At 46.0% G+C, this 16615-nt stretch overlaps 1 protein-coding gene across 9 annotated transcripts in view; it reads right to left on the bottom strand.

Annotated features, from left to right (window-relative positions):
- The window catches only part of ELP1 (elongator acetyltransferase complex subunit 1), a 113924-nt gene that overhangs the window by 87169 nt on the left and 10140 nt on the right, over window positions 1-16615 (bottom strand). For 6 of the 9 annotated variants that reach the window (XR_010588743.1, XM_008171887.4, XM_065549871.1 and 3 more), the window contains 8 exons: window positions 11023-11104; window positions 7775-7855; window positions 7298-7383; window positions 3877-3976; window positions 2405-2495; window positions 1751-1874; window positions 1376-1469; window positions 365-595 (listed from right to left, as the gene is read on the bottom strand). Coding sequence is in view for 8 of the 9 variants with exons in the window: in XM_008171887.4 (XP_008170109.2) it covers window positions 365-595; window positions 1376-1469; window positions 1751-1874; window positions 2405-2495; window positions 3877-3976; window positions 7298-7383; window positions 7775-7855; window positions 11023-11104 (889 nt within the window). In the remaining variant the exon portion in view is untranslated. Of the gene's footprint in view, window positions 1-364; window positions 596-1375; window positions 1470-1750; window positions 1875-2404; window positions 2496-3876; window positions 3977-7297; window positions 7384-7774; window positions 7856-11022; window positions 11105-12360; window positions 12546-16615 lie in introns of all 9 variants that reach the window. The other 3 variants (XM_065549872.1, XM_065549875.1, XM_065549874.1) reach the window with 3 other exon arrangements.

Raw genomic sequence — 16615 nt, 5'->3', positions numbered from 1 at the left:
CAGAAAAATCAGGCTGTGCACCATCCCGCAACTGCAACTCCAGCTCTGACTCAGACTGTAACAGATACAGCAACACTGCCAGAGGAAGAGGGGGCTTGGAGGGTGGGGAGGGGTAAAATGAAGGGTTGCTCTGTCCACTGAGGCCCTTATTGAAAGCCCATTAATTCAACTCCTGTGGACTCTGAGGGGCTTTGGATTTAGCCCTGAAGGAGGGAGCTCTCCCACACACTGGTGTCTTTTATCATGTCCCTAAGTGAGAGAAGTAGCACTCAAGCATTGCAATGCCCCAGGCAGTCACCTGCTAAACAGCAGACACACAAACGTTTAACACATTCCCACTCCAACCTTGGCCTCCAACCATCACCTCCATCGATAACGGCCACGTTGGCCACAAGGTGGCTCTCGTCCCCAGTGCTGCAGTCGGTGCTCCAGTGCCAGTCATAGCAGAGGGCGTGCCATCCTCTGCAGAGAGCGTGCAGTCGATATGGGATCTCAGGGTCCCATAGCAGTGACACAAGCCGGCTTTTCTCAGCGCTGCCAAAATGCAGGCTCTGCTTCAGATACCAGTGATGGTTCCCTACTGTCCAGAGCTGAACTACACAGAGAAATGTAGTCATTACACACTGCATGGGGGCTGGGGCAGTAAGGTCACAGCTAGCACCCAGCCGCACCCTCCCCACTCACAGCTTGCGCGGATCCAGCAGTTTTAGCTGACTGTTGTGGCTCAGACCCTATCTCTGTCATGGCCGCCACCAAAGATTATTTCAGCAGCCCTTCAGCCACCCTCTGCTCCAGGGAGGAAGACTAGCTTTGGGGTTAACACACTTCACTGGAGACAAGAGATCCAGGTTCAATCCCTGCCCCACCAGACTCCCTACGTGACTAGGGCCCAGTCACTTTGCTATCTGTACAGGGGGGATAACCACCCTTCCTGTCTCCCAACCTCTAGCTTGCCTATTAAAATGGTGAGCTCCTTGGGGCAGGAGCTGTCTCTTTCTGTGTCTGTGCAGCACCCAGCACAAAGCAACCCTGACCTCAAAATTTGCCATAAAGAACCTAAAACTTCTGTGCCCCTCCTCTTCCCCACAAAAGACCTTTCCCCAAGGGGACATTAGCATTAAGGGCTGGGATCTTCAGTCACTGGTGTAGCTGTTTCAGAAGCCCACTGATGGGCAGTGAGCTTTGGTATTGCTTCCACAGCAGCTGGCCTGGACAATGCCTGAGCAAAATCTAGTGAACTAGTGCAGTTTCTTCTGACCTTGCACAGGCATCTCAGAACACTGAGCAGAATCTCTCCATTTCTGGTATATTGCCTCTCCACACCTCCTAATTAACGTGCACTTGGGGGCAGCCAGGACACTGCAAGTATTCTTACCATAGGTGTTTGTCTCGGAGTTCTTTTCTTTCTTAAGATCTTCCAACCAAACTGCCAGGATCGTAGAGTCTAAGTTCCAAAGCAGCTCGTTAACCTGATGGGACAAAGTCTCTCATTGGTGTTTCTGTCCATATACGAGGCAGACCACCATGTCAGAATCATTTACTCAAGCTTTAAAATGTTGGTTGGCTCCCTCCTTGCCCAGACAGCATACAAGTGAGCACGCCATCGCAGGGAATAGAAAGCAGTAACATATTACAAAGCTTATGCCAGGAAATCCCCCAGGCATGAATTTAAAACGGCAGACAGGTCTCCACACCAAGTAGCAGCAAGCACTGCATACACAGAGGGCAACAGCCTGGACCCCTCACCTACCTTGGCTTGGCCTTTCTGAAATGGGAGGGTGAATTCCCCATGAAGGAGACCATTTTTCTCAAAGAAGACAACATCATGTTTGTTGGGCTTCTCCTGTGTGGAGGCTATCAAGCTTCCAGAGGGCCTTAAAACAAATGTAAGGGTAATACATGAGTGACCACAACTGATTGCAAATTTAAGGCAAGGAACACATCTAGCTGCTTGCCCTTGCCCAGTAGTACACAAACCAAAGGAGCAGCAGAGCATGTGCTCTTATCAGGCCTCCAGCCAAGGCTCTTACTCAGACCTTACTCAGGGTTCACAACACCACTGCAGAAATAATATTAGTACAGGAGAGGAGAAGTGCTGCTGTCCCTCCCAAACCTGAGCCAGCCTGGTATGGTGTTGCTATAAGACCATACATAGGGCCTAACCTCTCCTGCCAGCTCTGTTCTCACCTCCTGAGCAGAAGGGGGAGTGGTCCTGGGAAACAGGAATGACTGCCTCTAAACGGCTCTTCCTCCTTACATGTTTGACCAGAAGGAGGGCAGCTCAAAGCAGGAAAACAAAGGAGGGAAAGGATCCTTCAGGCTCTGACAGACGCTGAGGAAACCCCACAGCCAGTGAACAAAACCCAACCCCATCCACCAGGAACGCAGGCTGCTCATTACTCACTTCCAGGCCAGTGCTTGTTCTAGTCCTGGGATAGGCTCACTTGTCGACTGTAAGACCAGCTCTCTGCTCCACACTCTGACCTTCCGGGCCCCTACATGAGACAAGGGTAAGGGGGGGAAAACAGGAAACTCAGGAGAAGCGTCCTTTGCTTTTGGTGGGGTGAGGTGGGGGTGGAAAGGGACAACTTCCTCATGAAGACCCAGAGCACAAATGTGAAGTATGGGTACCCCTCGCAGATAATGGCAGCTGCAGACAGGGTCACTGGAATTGTTGTGCAGCTCACAATTATGACACAGCTGTGAGTGACTATGCACAAGGTTGCACAATCTGATTGTGACCATTCTCCTGCTTAAAGCGTCAGAAAATAACTCTTTTCTGCTTGGAGTTTCTCATGTGTATTCTATACTCAAACTTCCCAAATAACTCTGAGTTTCACATTTCCTTGCATTTCTGAGAGTTCCGATTCCAAAAACGACTTCTTTTGCATTCTGAGATGCACTGAACAGTTTTGGTCCAGTCACAATTAAAAGACAGCTTGATGTGCAACATTAACTCCTTGTGTGCGAGGTCCTGAATGAGAACAGGGACCAGCTGACTTTTGAAATAAATGACAGTCAAAATCCAAACTGTTTGGAAGACCAACTTCTCTGGTAGCAGTTCTATGTTCTGACAGAATGCACAACCCTGCCCCAGATAACAAACGGGGGAGGCTGGGGTCTGGCCCTGCAGAGGGCAGCCTAACTTGCATACTTTGGTTGTATAAGCTATGACGTTCTGTTGGCACTGCCACAGTGTAGGGACATAGCTGTAACTCAGGGTTAGCAGCCAGAACCCAGCACCCGAGGTTTTGATCCAAACAAGTGAAGTATCAGTTAGTGATAGCCAGTAGTGATACTCCCCAATATGTTTGCAAACCAAGCCAAAAGCCACATAAACTGGGTGTTTCTGATGGGCAAGAGGAGCAGTTTGGGAAGGTTTGCTTTCAGAAGAGCCTGGTTTCAAAAGTTTGCTCCTAGCCTGTGACAGGGAGGAGTGAGAGGGAGAAATAAAACACACCAGCAATTCTAGCCACTGCTTTGCTTTCCAGGATGCAGCAGAAACCACCCCACCTCTTGTGGAATAGCCATCACATCATTTCTGACCTTGGCTAATCTCTGAATACGCGCCTGAGACAGACAATTAGGTCAATGGAAAGTGAGAAAGAGCAGAGCTGTGAAGTCAGAATCTGGGCCTGTTTCCCTGCACGGGGGGCGTTTTAGGTCCAGAGTTTGACTCAGACCCATCTATACTGAAAACCAGGCGCAAAATAGAAGGAAAAACCTTCAGCCTTTTTCTTTAATTGCCAGTTACTAAATATGACAAAGTAAGGCGGCTTTGCCATCTTGATAAACTGATAGCAGCCTCCCACACCAGCACAGGTAAATACGTCAATTTGGGGCTGGGCAGGTCTTCTAGATCAGTTAATCCCATACCTGTCTGTGGACAAATAGCGCTCACTGCTACAAACTGCCCATCTCCTCTCCAGGTGACTCGGGGTCGGCCATCATCAGAGGATGAAGCAGGTGGCACTTCCTGAAGTTATACAAAAAAAACCAAAGGATCAGGTGCAAGTCTGAAATGGTTGCTGCTGGAATGGCCTTTGGCTACAGAAAGCTATTGGCTGCCCCTGCCCTTTGCAAGTCCATTATGTAGTTTATTACATCCACAACAACAAAAACAGGTGTTAAAAGAATGTTAAGGTGGCAAAGTTAAGCACTCAACAGTTAGGAAATGCCAGTAATAAGACACAGGGGGTAACTGTGTTAGTCTGTATCCACAAAAACAACAACAAGGAGTCTGGTGGCACCTTAAAGACTAAGATTTATTTGGGCATAAGCTTTCGTGGGTAAAAAACCCACTTCTTCAGATGCATCTGAAGACTGTCCATGCAACCTTAATTTGCCCCCCTTGTGCGCCTGCATTATGATACAGCCTTTAATGACAATCACATCCATTTTAGCCCCAGCTCTCCTCACTTTTTCAGTGCACAGGACAGACTATGCTCTAGGGATGAACCAGGGCTGTGTAGTGAAGGGGACTGTTGTCTGTGGGACCCTGTCTGATGGGCTGCAGAAGTTTGAAGGTGTGCAGGGAACTGCAGAAAGAGAAAGGCTGGTCTTCTGGTTAGAACAGTTGAATGCCACTCTGGAGAAGAGGATTCTATCCCTCCCTCTGCCACAGGGTTCTTGTGCGATGCCAGGCAAGGCACTGACACCAAAACATTAAGAGGTGATCAATCACTAACTGTGTGCTCCTCGTTTTCTGGGACCCTGAACTTGAGACCCTGGGGTCTGATCTGCAGAAGTGCTGAGCACTCACAGCTGCTACTCAGGTCAACGGGAGCTGTGCTGTGAACATATGAAGCACTATACAATAGTATGTATGCTGAAAAGTCATGCCCCAAGTGTCTCAAACTGGGCATCCAAAATTAGTGGAATCTTTTGAATATTTTGGCTTTAATCTGCGCCTCAATTGCCAATAACACTGCACATCTCACAGGGGTGCTGTGAAGATACATTTGTTAATGTTTGGAAGCACGCCCTTTGGTGATGAAGTGCCAAAGAAGAGCCCAGGAGGAAATTCAGAATTCTATCTTCATAGCAGAGTTCAAACTGTGTGAAAAAAAATAAGGCCTGGGACACACATTGAATTATGTGGCTAAAATAAAATATTGACTAGCTCTCATTAAGTCACCACTGTCCATCCTGTACGCTGAACAAGGCAGGGGTCCTGTGGAAAAACCTGTATGTGATCATGTAATTAAAGACAGTATCATAATGTAGACACACAAGGGAGCAGAGATAAGGCTGTACAGGTATCCTTCATTCTGGCTTTTCATCACCTTTGAGTGCTTTGCCATCTTAATGTTTCTTTAACTTAGTTTTGTATGTGTTATTTCCTAGTATTTAAAAAAGTAAATGGAAAAAAAAAATTCCACCATGTGACATCGCACTGAATTTGACACTCACACAGGCCATCAGCAGGGCTGGAACCATAGACCCACAGCACAGACCTCTGCCACGTAAGCTGAGTAACTCTTAGCAGTAGAGTACAACCTCAGAGTTATGAACACCAGAGTTACGAACTGACCAGTCAACCACACACCTCATTTGGAACCAGAAGTACGCAATCAGACAGCAGCAGACACACACACACACAGCAAATACAGTACAGTACTGTGTTAAATATAAACTAATAAAAAAATAAAGGGAAAGCAGCATTTTTCTTCTGCATAATAAACTTTCAAAGCTGTATTAAGTTAATGTTCAGTGGTAAACTCTTGAAAGAACAACCATAAACTTTTGTTCAGAGTTACGGACATTTCAGAGTTACAAACAACTTCCATTCCCGAGGTGTTCGTAACTCTGAGCTTCTACTGTAGTAGGTTGTCATCCTCCACTGGGACCAGCCACTAGAGGGGGATGAGACACTTTGCCAGTGGGTTTCACAGATATTTGCTGACAACAGAGAAATGATGAGACTCAGGGACCCTGGGCTCCATTCCGTGCTCAGGAGCGGAGCATGCTCTCTAGTGGGCAAAGTCCTTTCTGCCCATTTCCCCCAAAGCCTGACCCCCTTCCTGCCCTGTATTCTCCACTCTGTCCCAATTTGTCTCCTAGTCCCAGTCCTAGTCCACTGCTCCCCATGTTCCACATTCCAGGCCCAGTCTCCTTGCCCAGCCAGCCCTCACCTCCCCCTGGGGGCACCTCAAACCAGTCGCAGACTTCCCCTCACACTAGCTCCAGTCTATTCTCCCAGGCACCTTGTCTCAGTCTCCTTGCCCAGCCAGTTTAAGACACTCCCAACTCCTTGTCCTAGGTCAGTCTTCCCCATCTCCCCATCCTCGCATTGGCTTCTTGTCCCAATCTACCCCCTCCCCACCCAGCTCTTGTCCCTCTGCGCTCAAGTCAGGTTGCTTCCTCCTCCACACTCCCTAGGCACCAGCAAAGGGTCACTGAACGCACAGGATACAATATCCCTGCTCTCAGCTCTGGTGCCACAGAAACCCCATTCAGCCAGGGACAGCAATTATAGGGAAAGTCCTGCTCAGCCCCTGCAGCCTGGGATGGTGTATGTGCAGTCCAGCTGCCATGCAGGAGCTATGAGGGGACAGAGGAGGCTCAAAGCAAACAGGATCTTCAGAGAATTTAGCCATTGCATTTTAACAAGTGTGAAATAAGATTTCCTGAAGGCTTGTAACTTGACCAATGTTGGTGAATTTTCATGGAAACAGCAAAAGGCACATCCCTGACACAAATAACTTGCCAAATTTCAAGTTTGTTCCCCAAAGTTTGGGGGTGCTATTGTTTGTCAATGAAACAGCAGTAAGTACTTTTTAAAAACTTGGGTAAAACAAAATACTCTTCCCCAATCTCGCTCTCAGAAAAACAACTGAACCTTTTTAGGTGAAACTTTAAAAAAAAAAATCCTGTGGCACACACCTGGCATGGAAGTTTCCATGCAAACAGTTAAAGTCTGGGAAAGATAGAAGCAACTGAAAACAGGGTCGTATAACGGGAAGCACTGGGCAAGCTGAACTCCGGGCAGCACTATCTGTGCTGCCTATTGTGTTTGAAAACCACTCCTAACCTGTCAAGTGCTAAGTGAGCATTACAGGCATTCAACGCTGCATTACTGAAGTAGAGAGAGGGGCAAAGTATTTGACTTAAATCAAGTGAACAGTGAACAAATTAGGTGATAAAGAAATGGGTAGAAATAGGGACAGAATGCCAGGGAAGAAGCAGGAGCGTGTGAGCGTCATCTCTCTGCATAGCATGGAGGGAAAGACAATAGCTCTCTCTGTATAGCTGTCCCATCTGGGCAGCATGGAGATCTCATATGTCAGTGCAGTACCATTTGCTTGCGATGAGCTGCCTGTTTGCCCTCTGATCCATGGAACTGTGTCTCCTTTTTACCCCAACCAACAGTGATGAACTTTCCTACAGGAGAGACAATTACAATATCTGAAGACTTACAAAATGACACCATGCAGTTTGACAGACAAATAGAACCCCAAGGCAGCATTGCCTTCATAGCCTATTGTGCAGGCTTTTACAGGACAAGCTCTTAGAGCTATTCTGCGGGATGCATTTCCTAGTGATACATGTGGCTAACAGCACTGCAGCAGCTGGGTAACTTTGCAGCAGGTTTGACACATTTAGAGCCTCTGCTGCCAAGAAAATATTTCACTCAGCTGCAATTTACTAACCTGACAGTAGTATCCTGCTGCCTCCTGGGCAGAGTTCACGCAGGTTTGTTTGTTCATTTCTTTCATTTTTATGAGATAACAATGAAATACTTTTGAGTGTCTGTGTCACTGTAACAACTCACCTTCCCCAAAGTCATCCTGATGGATCTCCCTTTCAGTAATTGGTTCAAAATCCTTTGTCATCATTATAAGAGTTTGCTGACCTGCATGGTAAACATACGAGCCAGGATTAAAAATTACATGTGTGGTATTCTCCAGTGCCAGAGAGAAGGTTGAATTCAGCTTCCCTGTTTGTCACATAGCAAAAGCAGAGGGGAAAAAAAAAAATCACTCCCAACAACAAGAAAATATGATTGTAAAGCCATAAAAATTGGCAGGGAGACTCAGAGGCAAGCAGTTCTTGAACACTACTTCGAATTCAACTTTGAAACTGACTAGATTTTAAGTTGACACTAGTTCCTATAAGTAGAGAAGGTCTTAAAGCAAAACCACAAATTCAATGCAGTAACATCCAAAAAAAATCTAGTGAAAAGCACAACATTTCTTACCTCTACAATTACAATTGTAAAATTTCACCTCCGCATGAAGTCATGGTTATCTTTTTAATGAGTCCTATCCATTACCAAGAAAAGCAAGCAGCATATGGAATGTTAACGCTGCAGCTGCTTTGGTTTAGTGCTGTAAGTATTCTGAATGTAATTTGTACCAAAGATAACGCAGAAATTAAGTTGCACTGCATTGCACGTCTGTCCTGCAGACATGTGTAGCATTTTGTATACAGCACTTGATGCCAAAGCAATCAAAGTTAATAACGGTAAATACAGTCACGATAACTTCCTATGGGAGAACAGGTGCTATAAGTATTTTACAAAGAACACAATGCTACTACTCAAACTAGTTGGAGTTGAAGACATTTAGTGCTTTACAGGTAATGTTTAGCACCTTGTAGGATTGGGTCTTCATATGTACAGCACCACTGCAATGCAGCCACTTCTAGGGTAAAGGCCAATAAGCACGCTGCACAATAATGGGGGTCACTTGCCAGGGTTATCTTGGTGTATGTCACTAATCAATTCCCTGCCATTCCAGGGACCTTGGGCACTGGGGCACCTCAGGCCCTCCTGTTCTGTCTGTGGAACACAATAGTTTAGACTAGGGCTGTTGATTAATGACAGTTAACTCACGCAATTAACTCAAAAAAATTAATCGCAGTTTTAATCGCACTCTTAAACAATAGAATACCAATTGAAATGTATTAAATATTTTGGATGTTTTTCTACATTTTCACGTATATTATATTCTGTACTGTAATTGAAATCAAAGTGCATATTTTTATTACAAATATTTGTACTGTAAAAATGATAAGGAAATAGTATTTTTCAATTCACCTCAAGGTTCAACTTACACATTTAGAATTTTTTTTGTTACATAACTGTACTCAAAACCAAAACAATGTAAAACTTCAGAGCCTACAAGTCCACTCAGTCTTACTTCTTGTTCAGCCAAATGCTAAGACAAACAAGTTTGTTTACATTTGCAGGAGATACTGCTGCCCTCTTCTTATTTACAATGTCACCAGAAAGTGAGAACAGGAGGAGGGATAGCTCAGTGGTTTGAGCATTGGCCTGCTAAACCCAGGGTTGTGAGTTCAATCCTTGAGGGGGCCATTTAGGGATCTGGGGCAAAAATCTATCTGGGGATTGGTCCTGCTTTGAGCAGGGGATTGGACTAGATGACCTCCTGAGGTCCCTTCCAACCTTAATAGTCTATGATTTGCGTAGCACTTTTGTAGCTAGCATTGCAAGATATTTACCTACAAGATATGCTAAACATTCGTATGACTCTTAATGCTTTGGTTACCATTCCAGAGGACAAGCTTCCATGCTGATGACGCTCGTTAAAAAAATAATATGTCAATTAAATTTGTGACTGAACTCCTTGGGGAAGAATTGTATGTCCCCAGCTATTTTACCCACATTCTGCCATATATTTCATGTTATAGCATGACCCAGCACATGTTCATTTAAGAACACTTTCACTGCAGATTTCACAAAACGCAAAGAAGATACCAGTGTGAGATTTCTAAAGATAACTACAGCACTCGACCCAAGGTTTAAGAATCTGAAGTGCCTTCCAAAATCTGAGAGGGATGAGGTGTGGAGCATGCTTTCAGAAGTCTTAAAAGAGCAACACTCCGATGTGGTAACTACACAACCCGAACCACCAAAAAAGAAAATTAACCTTCTGCTGGTGGCATCTGACTCAGATAATGACAATGAACATGTGGCGGTCCATACTGCTTTGGATTGTTATTGAGCAGAACCAGTCATCAGCATGGACACATGTCCCCTGGAATGGCAATTGAAGCATGAAGGGACATATGAATCTTTAGCACATCTGGCACGTAAATATCTTGCGACGCCAGCTTCAACGCCTGTTCTCATTTTCAGGTGACATTGTAAATAAAAAGCAGGCAGCATTATCTCCTGCAAATGTAAACAAACTTGTTTGGCTGAAGTAAGACTGAGTGGACTTGCAGGCTCTACAATTTTACACTGTTTTATTTTTGAATGCGGGGGAGGAGGGGGTTGTACATAATTCTACATTTGTAAGTTCAACTATCATGATAAAGAGATTTCACCTAAGCACTGTAGTGCATTGAAAAATACTATTTCTTTTGTTTTTTTTACAGTACAAATACTTGTAATAAAAATAAATATAAAGTGAGCACTGTGCACTTTGTATTCTGTGTTAATTGAAATCAATGTATTTGAAAATGTAGAAAACATGCACAAATATTTAAGTAAATGGTATTCTATTATTATTTAACAGTGCAATTTATCGCGATTAATTTTTTTTAATCGCGTAATTAATCACAATTCATTTTTTTAATTGCTTGAGAGCCCTAGTTTAGACCAATGTATTACAGCCCTCAGGAGACTAATTTCAGTTGTCAGATTTTCGTGTGTGGGTGCTGGATGATGTTAATGGCCTGTGCTACATAGGAGGACAAACTAGATCTGGTGATCCCTTCTGGCCTTCAGCTTTATGACTATTCCTTTGCTGTTGCTTCTAATACAAAGGATTAGACGTAATTTCTGCTATGAAGAATGTCACAAGGAATTTAACACAACCATCCCAGCTTTTTTGAATGCAGCACCAGATTTTATTTCCTTGAGAGAGATCTGTAAAGCTGCTGAACCAGAACATGTGTGTGTCATAATTGTTCAGGGCCAGGAAACTGATTACGTAAGCATAGTTCAGGGGGAACAAAGGGGGCAGAATTTGACCCTATGAAAACTGATGCAAGGCTGTACTAAACTATCTTGTATTTGATCAACAGAGTTTACAGACAGACTATAATCTGTACCTGTAACCAGCAGGACAAGTTCCTGGTCAGGACTCCAGCTCATGGTGGTCAGACCACTGTCCACACTCCCAACACATTCGAGCTGTAAGAAAGCAATGAGCAGCGTGAGGTATTTGGGTATGTACAGGTGCTACATATACAACAGCAAGAAAGGCTGAGTGTCTCTCCAATGTATAGTTCTGATTTACGAGGAGCTGGGGGAGATGACAATTTCACCAGCTGTGGCTGCTCACGATTGCTAGAGCTGTGCTCTGGTAACAGGCCACAATCCCTTTTGGTGAAGAGAAGGGAAACTCCAGTACCTGCAAAATGACTAAGTCTTATACACAAGGAGTCGCAGTACACAAACAGTGAATTGCAAGACACCAAAATATATTCCAAGCAAAAACTGTAAGCATTAAAACAACGTTAAACCTGAGAAATCAATTTGTAAAGCCAAGACATTTAAGATTAGAAGCTAAACCTTAACTCTGACCCTAGTGTTCATGCCAGAAAGTGTCATCTCTGACTCATTAGACAAGTTGTTAATACATACTATAGGACATGATCTTTCATACACTAAATGACAATACTTTATGCAGTCTTCAGGCTAAGCTTGATTTTTTTTAGTCTGAGTGACATTTGCAAAATATGCCACATGTGAACAGTGCTGGCTGAGATGGCAACAGCAGCTATCCAAGCCCTGGTCTACACTACGGGGTTAGGTCGAGTTTATAATGAATGCATCTACACAACCAACCCAGTTCCGTCGACCTAAATGGCTCTTAAAATCGACTTCTGTACTCCTCCCCTGCGAGGGGAATAGCGCTAAAATCGACCTTGCTGTGTCGAATTTGGGGTAGTGCAGGCGCAATTTGATGGTATTGGCCTCCAGGAGCTATCCCAGAGTGCTCCAATGTGACCGCTCTGGACAGCGCTTTCAACTCTGATGCACTAGCCAGGTACACAGGAAAAGCCCCGGGAAATTTTGAATTTCATTTCCTGTTTGGTCAGCGTGGTGAGCTCAGCAACACAGGTGACCATGCAGTCCCCCCAGAATTGCAAACGAGCTCCAGTATGGACCGAATGGGAGACACTGGATCGGATTGCTGTATGGGGAGAAGAATCTGTGCAGGCAGAACTCCAATCAAAAAGAAGAAATGCTAATATATATGCCAAAATCACACAGGGCATGATGGACAGAGGCTACAACAGGGACACACAGCAGTGCCGCGTGAAAGTTAAGGAGCTCAGGCAAGCCTACCAAAAGACAAAGGAGGCAAACGGTCGCTCCAGGTCAGAGCCCCATACATGCCGCTTCTATGATCAGCTGCATAGCATTCTAGGGGGAATACCTACCACTACTCCACCACTGTCCGTGGACACCTGCAAGGGGGGAGTCTCACGTAACAGGGAGGAGGATTTTGCGGATGAGGAAGAGGAGGAGGAGAAGAATGCGCAGCAGGCAAGCAGTGAATCCGTTCTCTCCGGCAGGCAGGACCTTTTCATCACCCGGGAGCCAATACCCTCCCAAGGCGGGATCCCTGAAGGCGGAGAAGGCACCTCTGGTGAGTGCACATTTGTAACTACAGTACAGGGTTTAAAAGCAATAGTGTTTAATGTTTGATTTGCCCTGAAGACTTGGGATGCATTCATGGCCAGTACAGCTAATTGAAAAGTCTGTTAACGTGTCTGGGGATGGAGCGGGAATCCTCCAGGGACATTTCCATGAAGCTCTCCTGGAGGTACTCTGAAAGCCTGTGCAGAAGGTTTCTGGGGAGGGCTGCCTTATTTCATCTCTCAATGGTAGGACACTTTACCACGCCAAGCCAGTAGTCTGGAATCTTTGCAGCACAAAGCATGGCAGCGAATGGTCCTGGGTTTTGGTCGCATTCAAGCAACAGTCGGTCTATATCGTTCTGTGTTAGCCTCAGGAGAGTGATATCATTCATGGTCACCTGGCTGAAATAGGGGAATTTTTGTAAGGGAACAGTAAAAGGACCCCGTTCATGCTGGGCTGTTTGCACTTGGCTAAAAGGGCTCATCCCTGAGAACAGCCATGTGGTGGAGGAAGGGGTGAAGGGATCATCCCAGAGAATAGCCATGCGGTGGGGTGGGGAGAGGTGCGTGCTACATATCCACCCGAAAACCGCTGTCCCTCCTTTTAAACGTGAAACCCAATAGGCATTGCTTGCTATGGGAAAGGAGGGTGCTGCAGTTTGAAAACATTCCCACATGTTATGAAGGCGGAAGAAGTCAACCCCGCGTACCTCTTGGCTTACCATGGCTGCCTGGAAACCAAATACTGTTGCCCAGCCGTGTGTGATGTGTCACCATACCGGCAGGCGCTCAATATAAAAGGCAAAATGTGACCTTGTACCTAAAGCACATGTGCTGTCTGCTGTGAATTGCTTGATTCACTGTGAAAGTCTCTCCCTTTTGTTCTCAGAAAAGTATCATTTTAAATTTTACTCTTCCTTTTTATCCCCCCCGCAGGTGCAAATGTTTCTATGCTCCCCCTACCATCTCCATCCCTGAGTTATTGCAGATTAGAAGGTGAAAAAGACGCACTCGCGATGACATGTTTTCCGAGCTCATCCAGTCCTTCCGCACTGATAGGGCACAGCTGAATGCATGGAGGCATTCAGTGGCAGAGTCCAGGAAAGCATTAAGTGACTGCAATGAGAAGAGGCAGGATGCGATGCTGAGGCTAATGGGGGTGCAAACGGACATGCTCAGGCATCTGGTGGAGCTGCAGGAAAGCCAACAAGAGCACAGACCGCCACTGCATCCACTGTATAACCGCCTGCCCTCCTCCCCAAGTTCCATAACCTCCTCACCCAGATGCCCAAGAATGCGGGGGGGGAGGCTCCGGGCACCTAGCCACTCCACTCCAGAGGATGGCCCAAGCAAAAGAAGGTTGTTATTCAAACAGTTTTGATATGTAGTGTGGCAACAATGAGCAATTAATTAATAAAGAATGCATGGTTTCAAAACAATAGTGACATTATTTCCTTTGCCAGCTGTGATTGAAGGGGGGAAGGTGGTTGGCTTACAGGGAATTAAAATGAACAAAGAGGGCGGGTTTGCACCAAGGAGAAACATACACAACTGTCACACGGTAGCCTGATCAGTCATGAAACTGGTTTTCAAAGCCTCTCTGATGTGCAGCGTGCATAGCTGTGCTCTTCTAATCGCCCTGGTGTCTGGCTGCTCAAAATCGGCCGCTGGGCGATTTGCCTCAACCTCCCACCCCGCCATAAACGTCTCCCCCTTACTCTCACAGATATTATGGAGCACACTGCAATAACAATGGGAATATTGGTTTGGCTGAGATCTAACCTAGTTAGCAAACAGCGCCAGCGAGGTTTTAAACATCCAAAGGCACATTCTACCACCATTCTGCACTTGCTCAGCCTATAGTTGAACTGCTCCTTACTACTGTCCAGGCTGCTTCATGAGCCATGGGAGCAAGGGGTAGGCTGGGTCTCCACGGATAACTATTGGCATTTCAACATCCCCAACGGTAATTTTCTGGTCTGGGAAGTAAGTCCCTTCTTGCAGCTGTTCAAACAGCCCGGAGTTCCTAAGATGCGAGCGTCATGCACCTTTCCCGGCCATCCCACGTTGATGTCGGTGAAATGTCCCTTGTGATCCATCAGTGCTTGCAGCACCATTGAGAAGTACCCCTTGCGGTTTATGTACTGGTTGGCAAGGTGGTCCAGTGCCAAGATAGGGATATACGTTCCGTCTATCGCCCCACAGTTAGGGAATTCCATTGCAGCAAAGCCATCCACTATGACCTGCACATTTACCAGAGTCGCTACCCTTGATAGCAGAACGTCAGTCATTGCATTGGCTACTTGAATCACAGCAGTCCCCACAGTAGATTTGCTCACTCCAAATTGATTCCCGACTGACCAGTAGCAGTCAGGCGTTGCAAGCTTCCACAGGGCTATTGCCACTCGCTTCTCAACTGTTGGGGCAGTCTCATCTTGGTATTCCTGCGCTTCAGGGTGGGGGAGAGCAACTCGCAGAGTTCCAGGAATGGGCCCTTACGCATGCGAAAGTTTCGCAGACCTGCAACACTATGCAGTCCCACCAGTCTGTGCTTGTTTGCCGGGCCCAGAATCGGCATTCCACTGTATCAACCTGCCTCACTGCCGCCATGATGTCCCAATTGCCACAACCCATGCTTTCAGGAACGTCTGTGTCCATGTCCTCCTCACAATCATCCTCATGCTGCCGTCTCTTAGCCAGGTTCTGCACATACTGCAGTATAATGCGCGAGGTGTTTACAATGCTCAAAACAGCAGTGGTGAGCTGAGCGGGCTCCATGCTTGCCGTGCTATGGCGTCTGCCCGGGTAACTCAGGGAAAAAGGCACGAAATGATTGTCGGCAGTTGCTTTCACAGAGGGAGGGAGGGAGGGAGGGGAGACTGACGACATGTACCCAAAACCATCCACGACAATGTTTTTGCCCCATCAGGCATTAGGAACTTAGCCCAGAATTCCAATAGGCAGCAGAGACTGCAGGAACTGTGGGATAGCTGCCCACAGTGCACCGCTCTGTGAGTCAATGCTAGCCATGGTACTGAGAACGCACTCCGCCGACTTAATGCACTTAAGTCGACACAGTCGACACAATCGACTGTATAAAATCTATTTCTAAAGATCGACTTCTATAAAATCGACTTAATTTCGTAGTGTAGACATACCTCAAGTGTCAGCACAGACTGGCTGCCAGGATCATGCCCTGCCTACTCTGGAACTCCCCTTCGCTACTACTTCCTTTGCAGCTGCACCAGTTGGAGTACAATAGCAGATCTTCAGGAAGTGTCATTGTAGATAGGACCCTAGTGAATTTAAGCAACTTGCCCAAGGTCGCACACGAATCCATAGCAGAGCATGGACTCTTACCTCACCCCAAACCAAGTCTCAAGTCCCAGTCCCCTGCGCTATTCCCTGGGCTAAACAGTTCTGGTTTCTCATTAATGTTGCCTGGCAGTTATGCTTCATGACCTTTAATCATGGAATGTAAAGCCTCTTTAAATGAGATCGATACATCAGAAACATGATTCTAATATACATTAGTTTTCTCTGAAGATGTTCTGCACTATCTGATAAGTATGTTAGGTTTATAATTCAGCTTTGTTTTTAAATAATATTCTGCTCTGAGGTTAACAAATTAACTGATTTCAGTAGGACTCCCAGTGCAGGCACTGGGGTGGGTTGGTGGGGGGCATAGTTCCCAATGCTTCATTACTTTTCATTGTCAAGCAATTAAGCAGATGACCAACACTTCCAAGTTATATACATTCTGCCCTCAGTTACTCCCAAGAAACCCCAGAGAAGTCAGTAAGGCTGCATGGGTAAGAATGGAGGCAGGCTATGACTTCTCCTTTTATCTCACATGACTGGAGTCCTGTCATGGATGGATATAAACTGTTCAGGAAGGACAGGCAGGGCAGAAAAGGTGGGGGAGTTGCATTGTATGTAAGAGAGGAGTATGACTGCTCAGAGCTCCGGTATGATACTGCAGAAAAACCTGAGTGTCTCTGGATAAAGTTGAGAAATGGGAGCAACAAGGGTGATGTCGTGGTTGGAGTCTGCT

Source organism: Chrysemys picta, chromosome 6 (assembly GCF_011386835.1).
Source record: "Chrysemys picta bellii isolate R12L10 chromosome 6, ASM1138683v2, whole genome shotgun sequence".
NCBI classification, from domain to species: domain Eukaryota; kingdom Metazoa; phylum Chordata; order Testudines; family Emydidae; genus Chrysemys; species Chrysemys picta.
The sequence above is the reverse complement of the archived record's forward strand: the minus strand, read 5'-3'. Positions and strand labels throughout refer to the sequence as shown.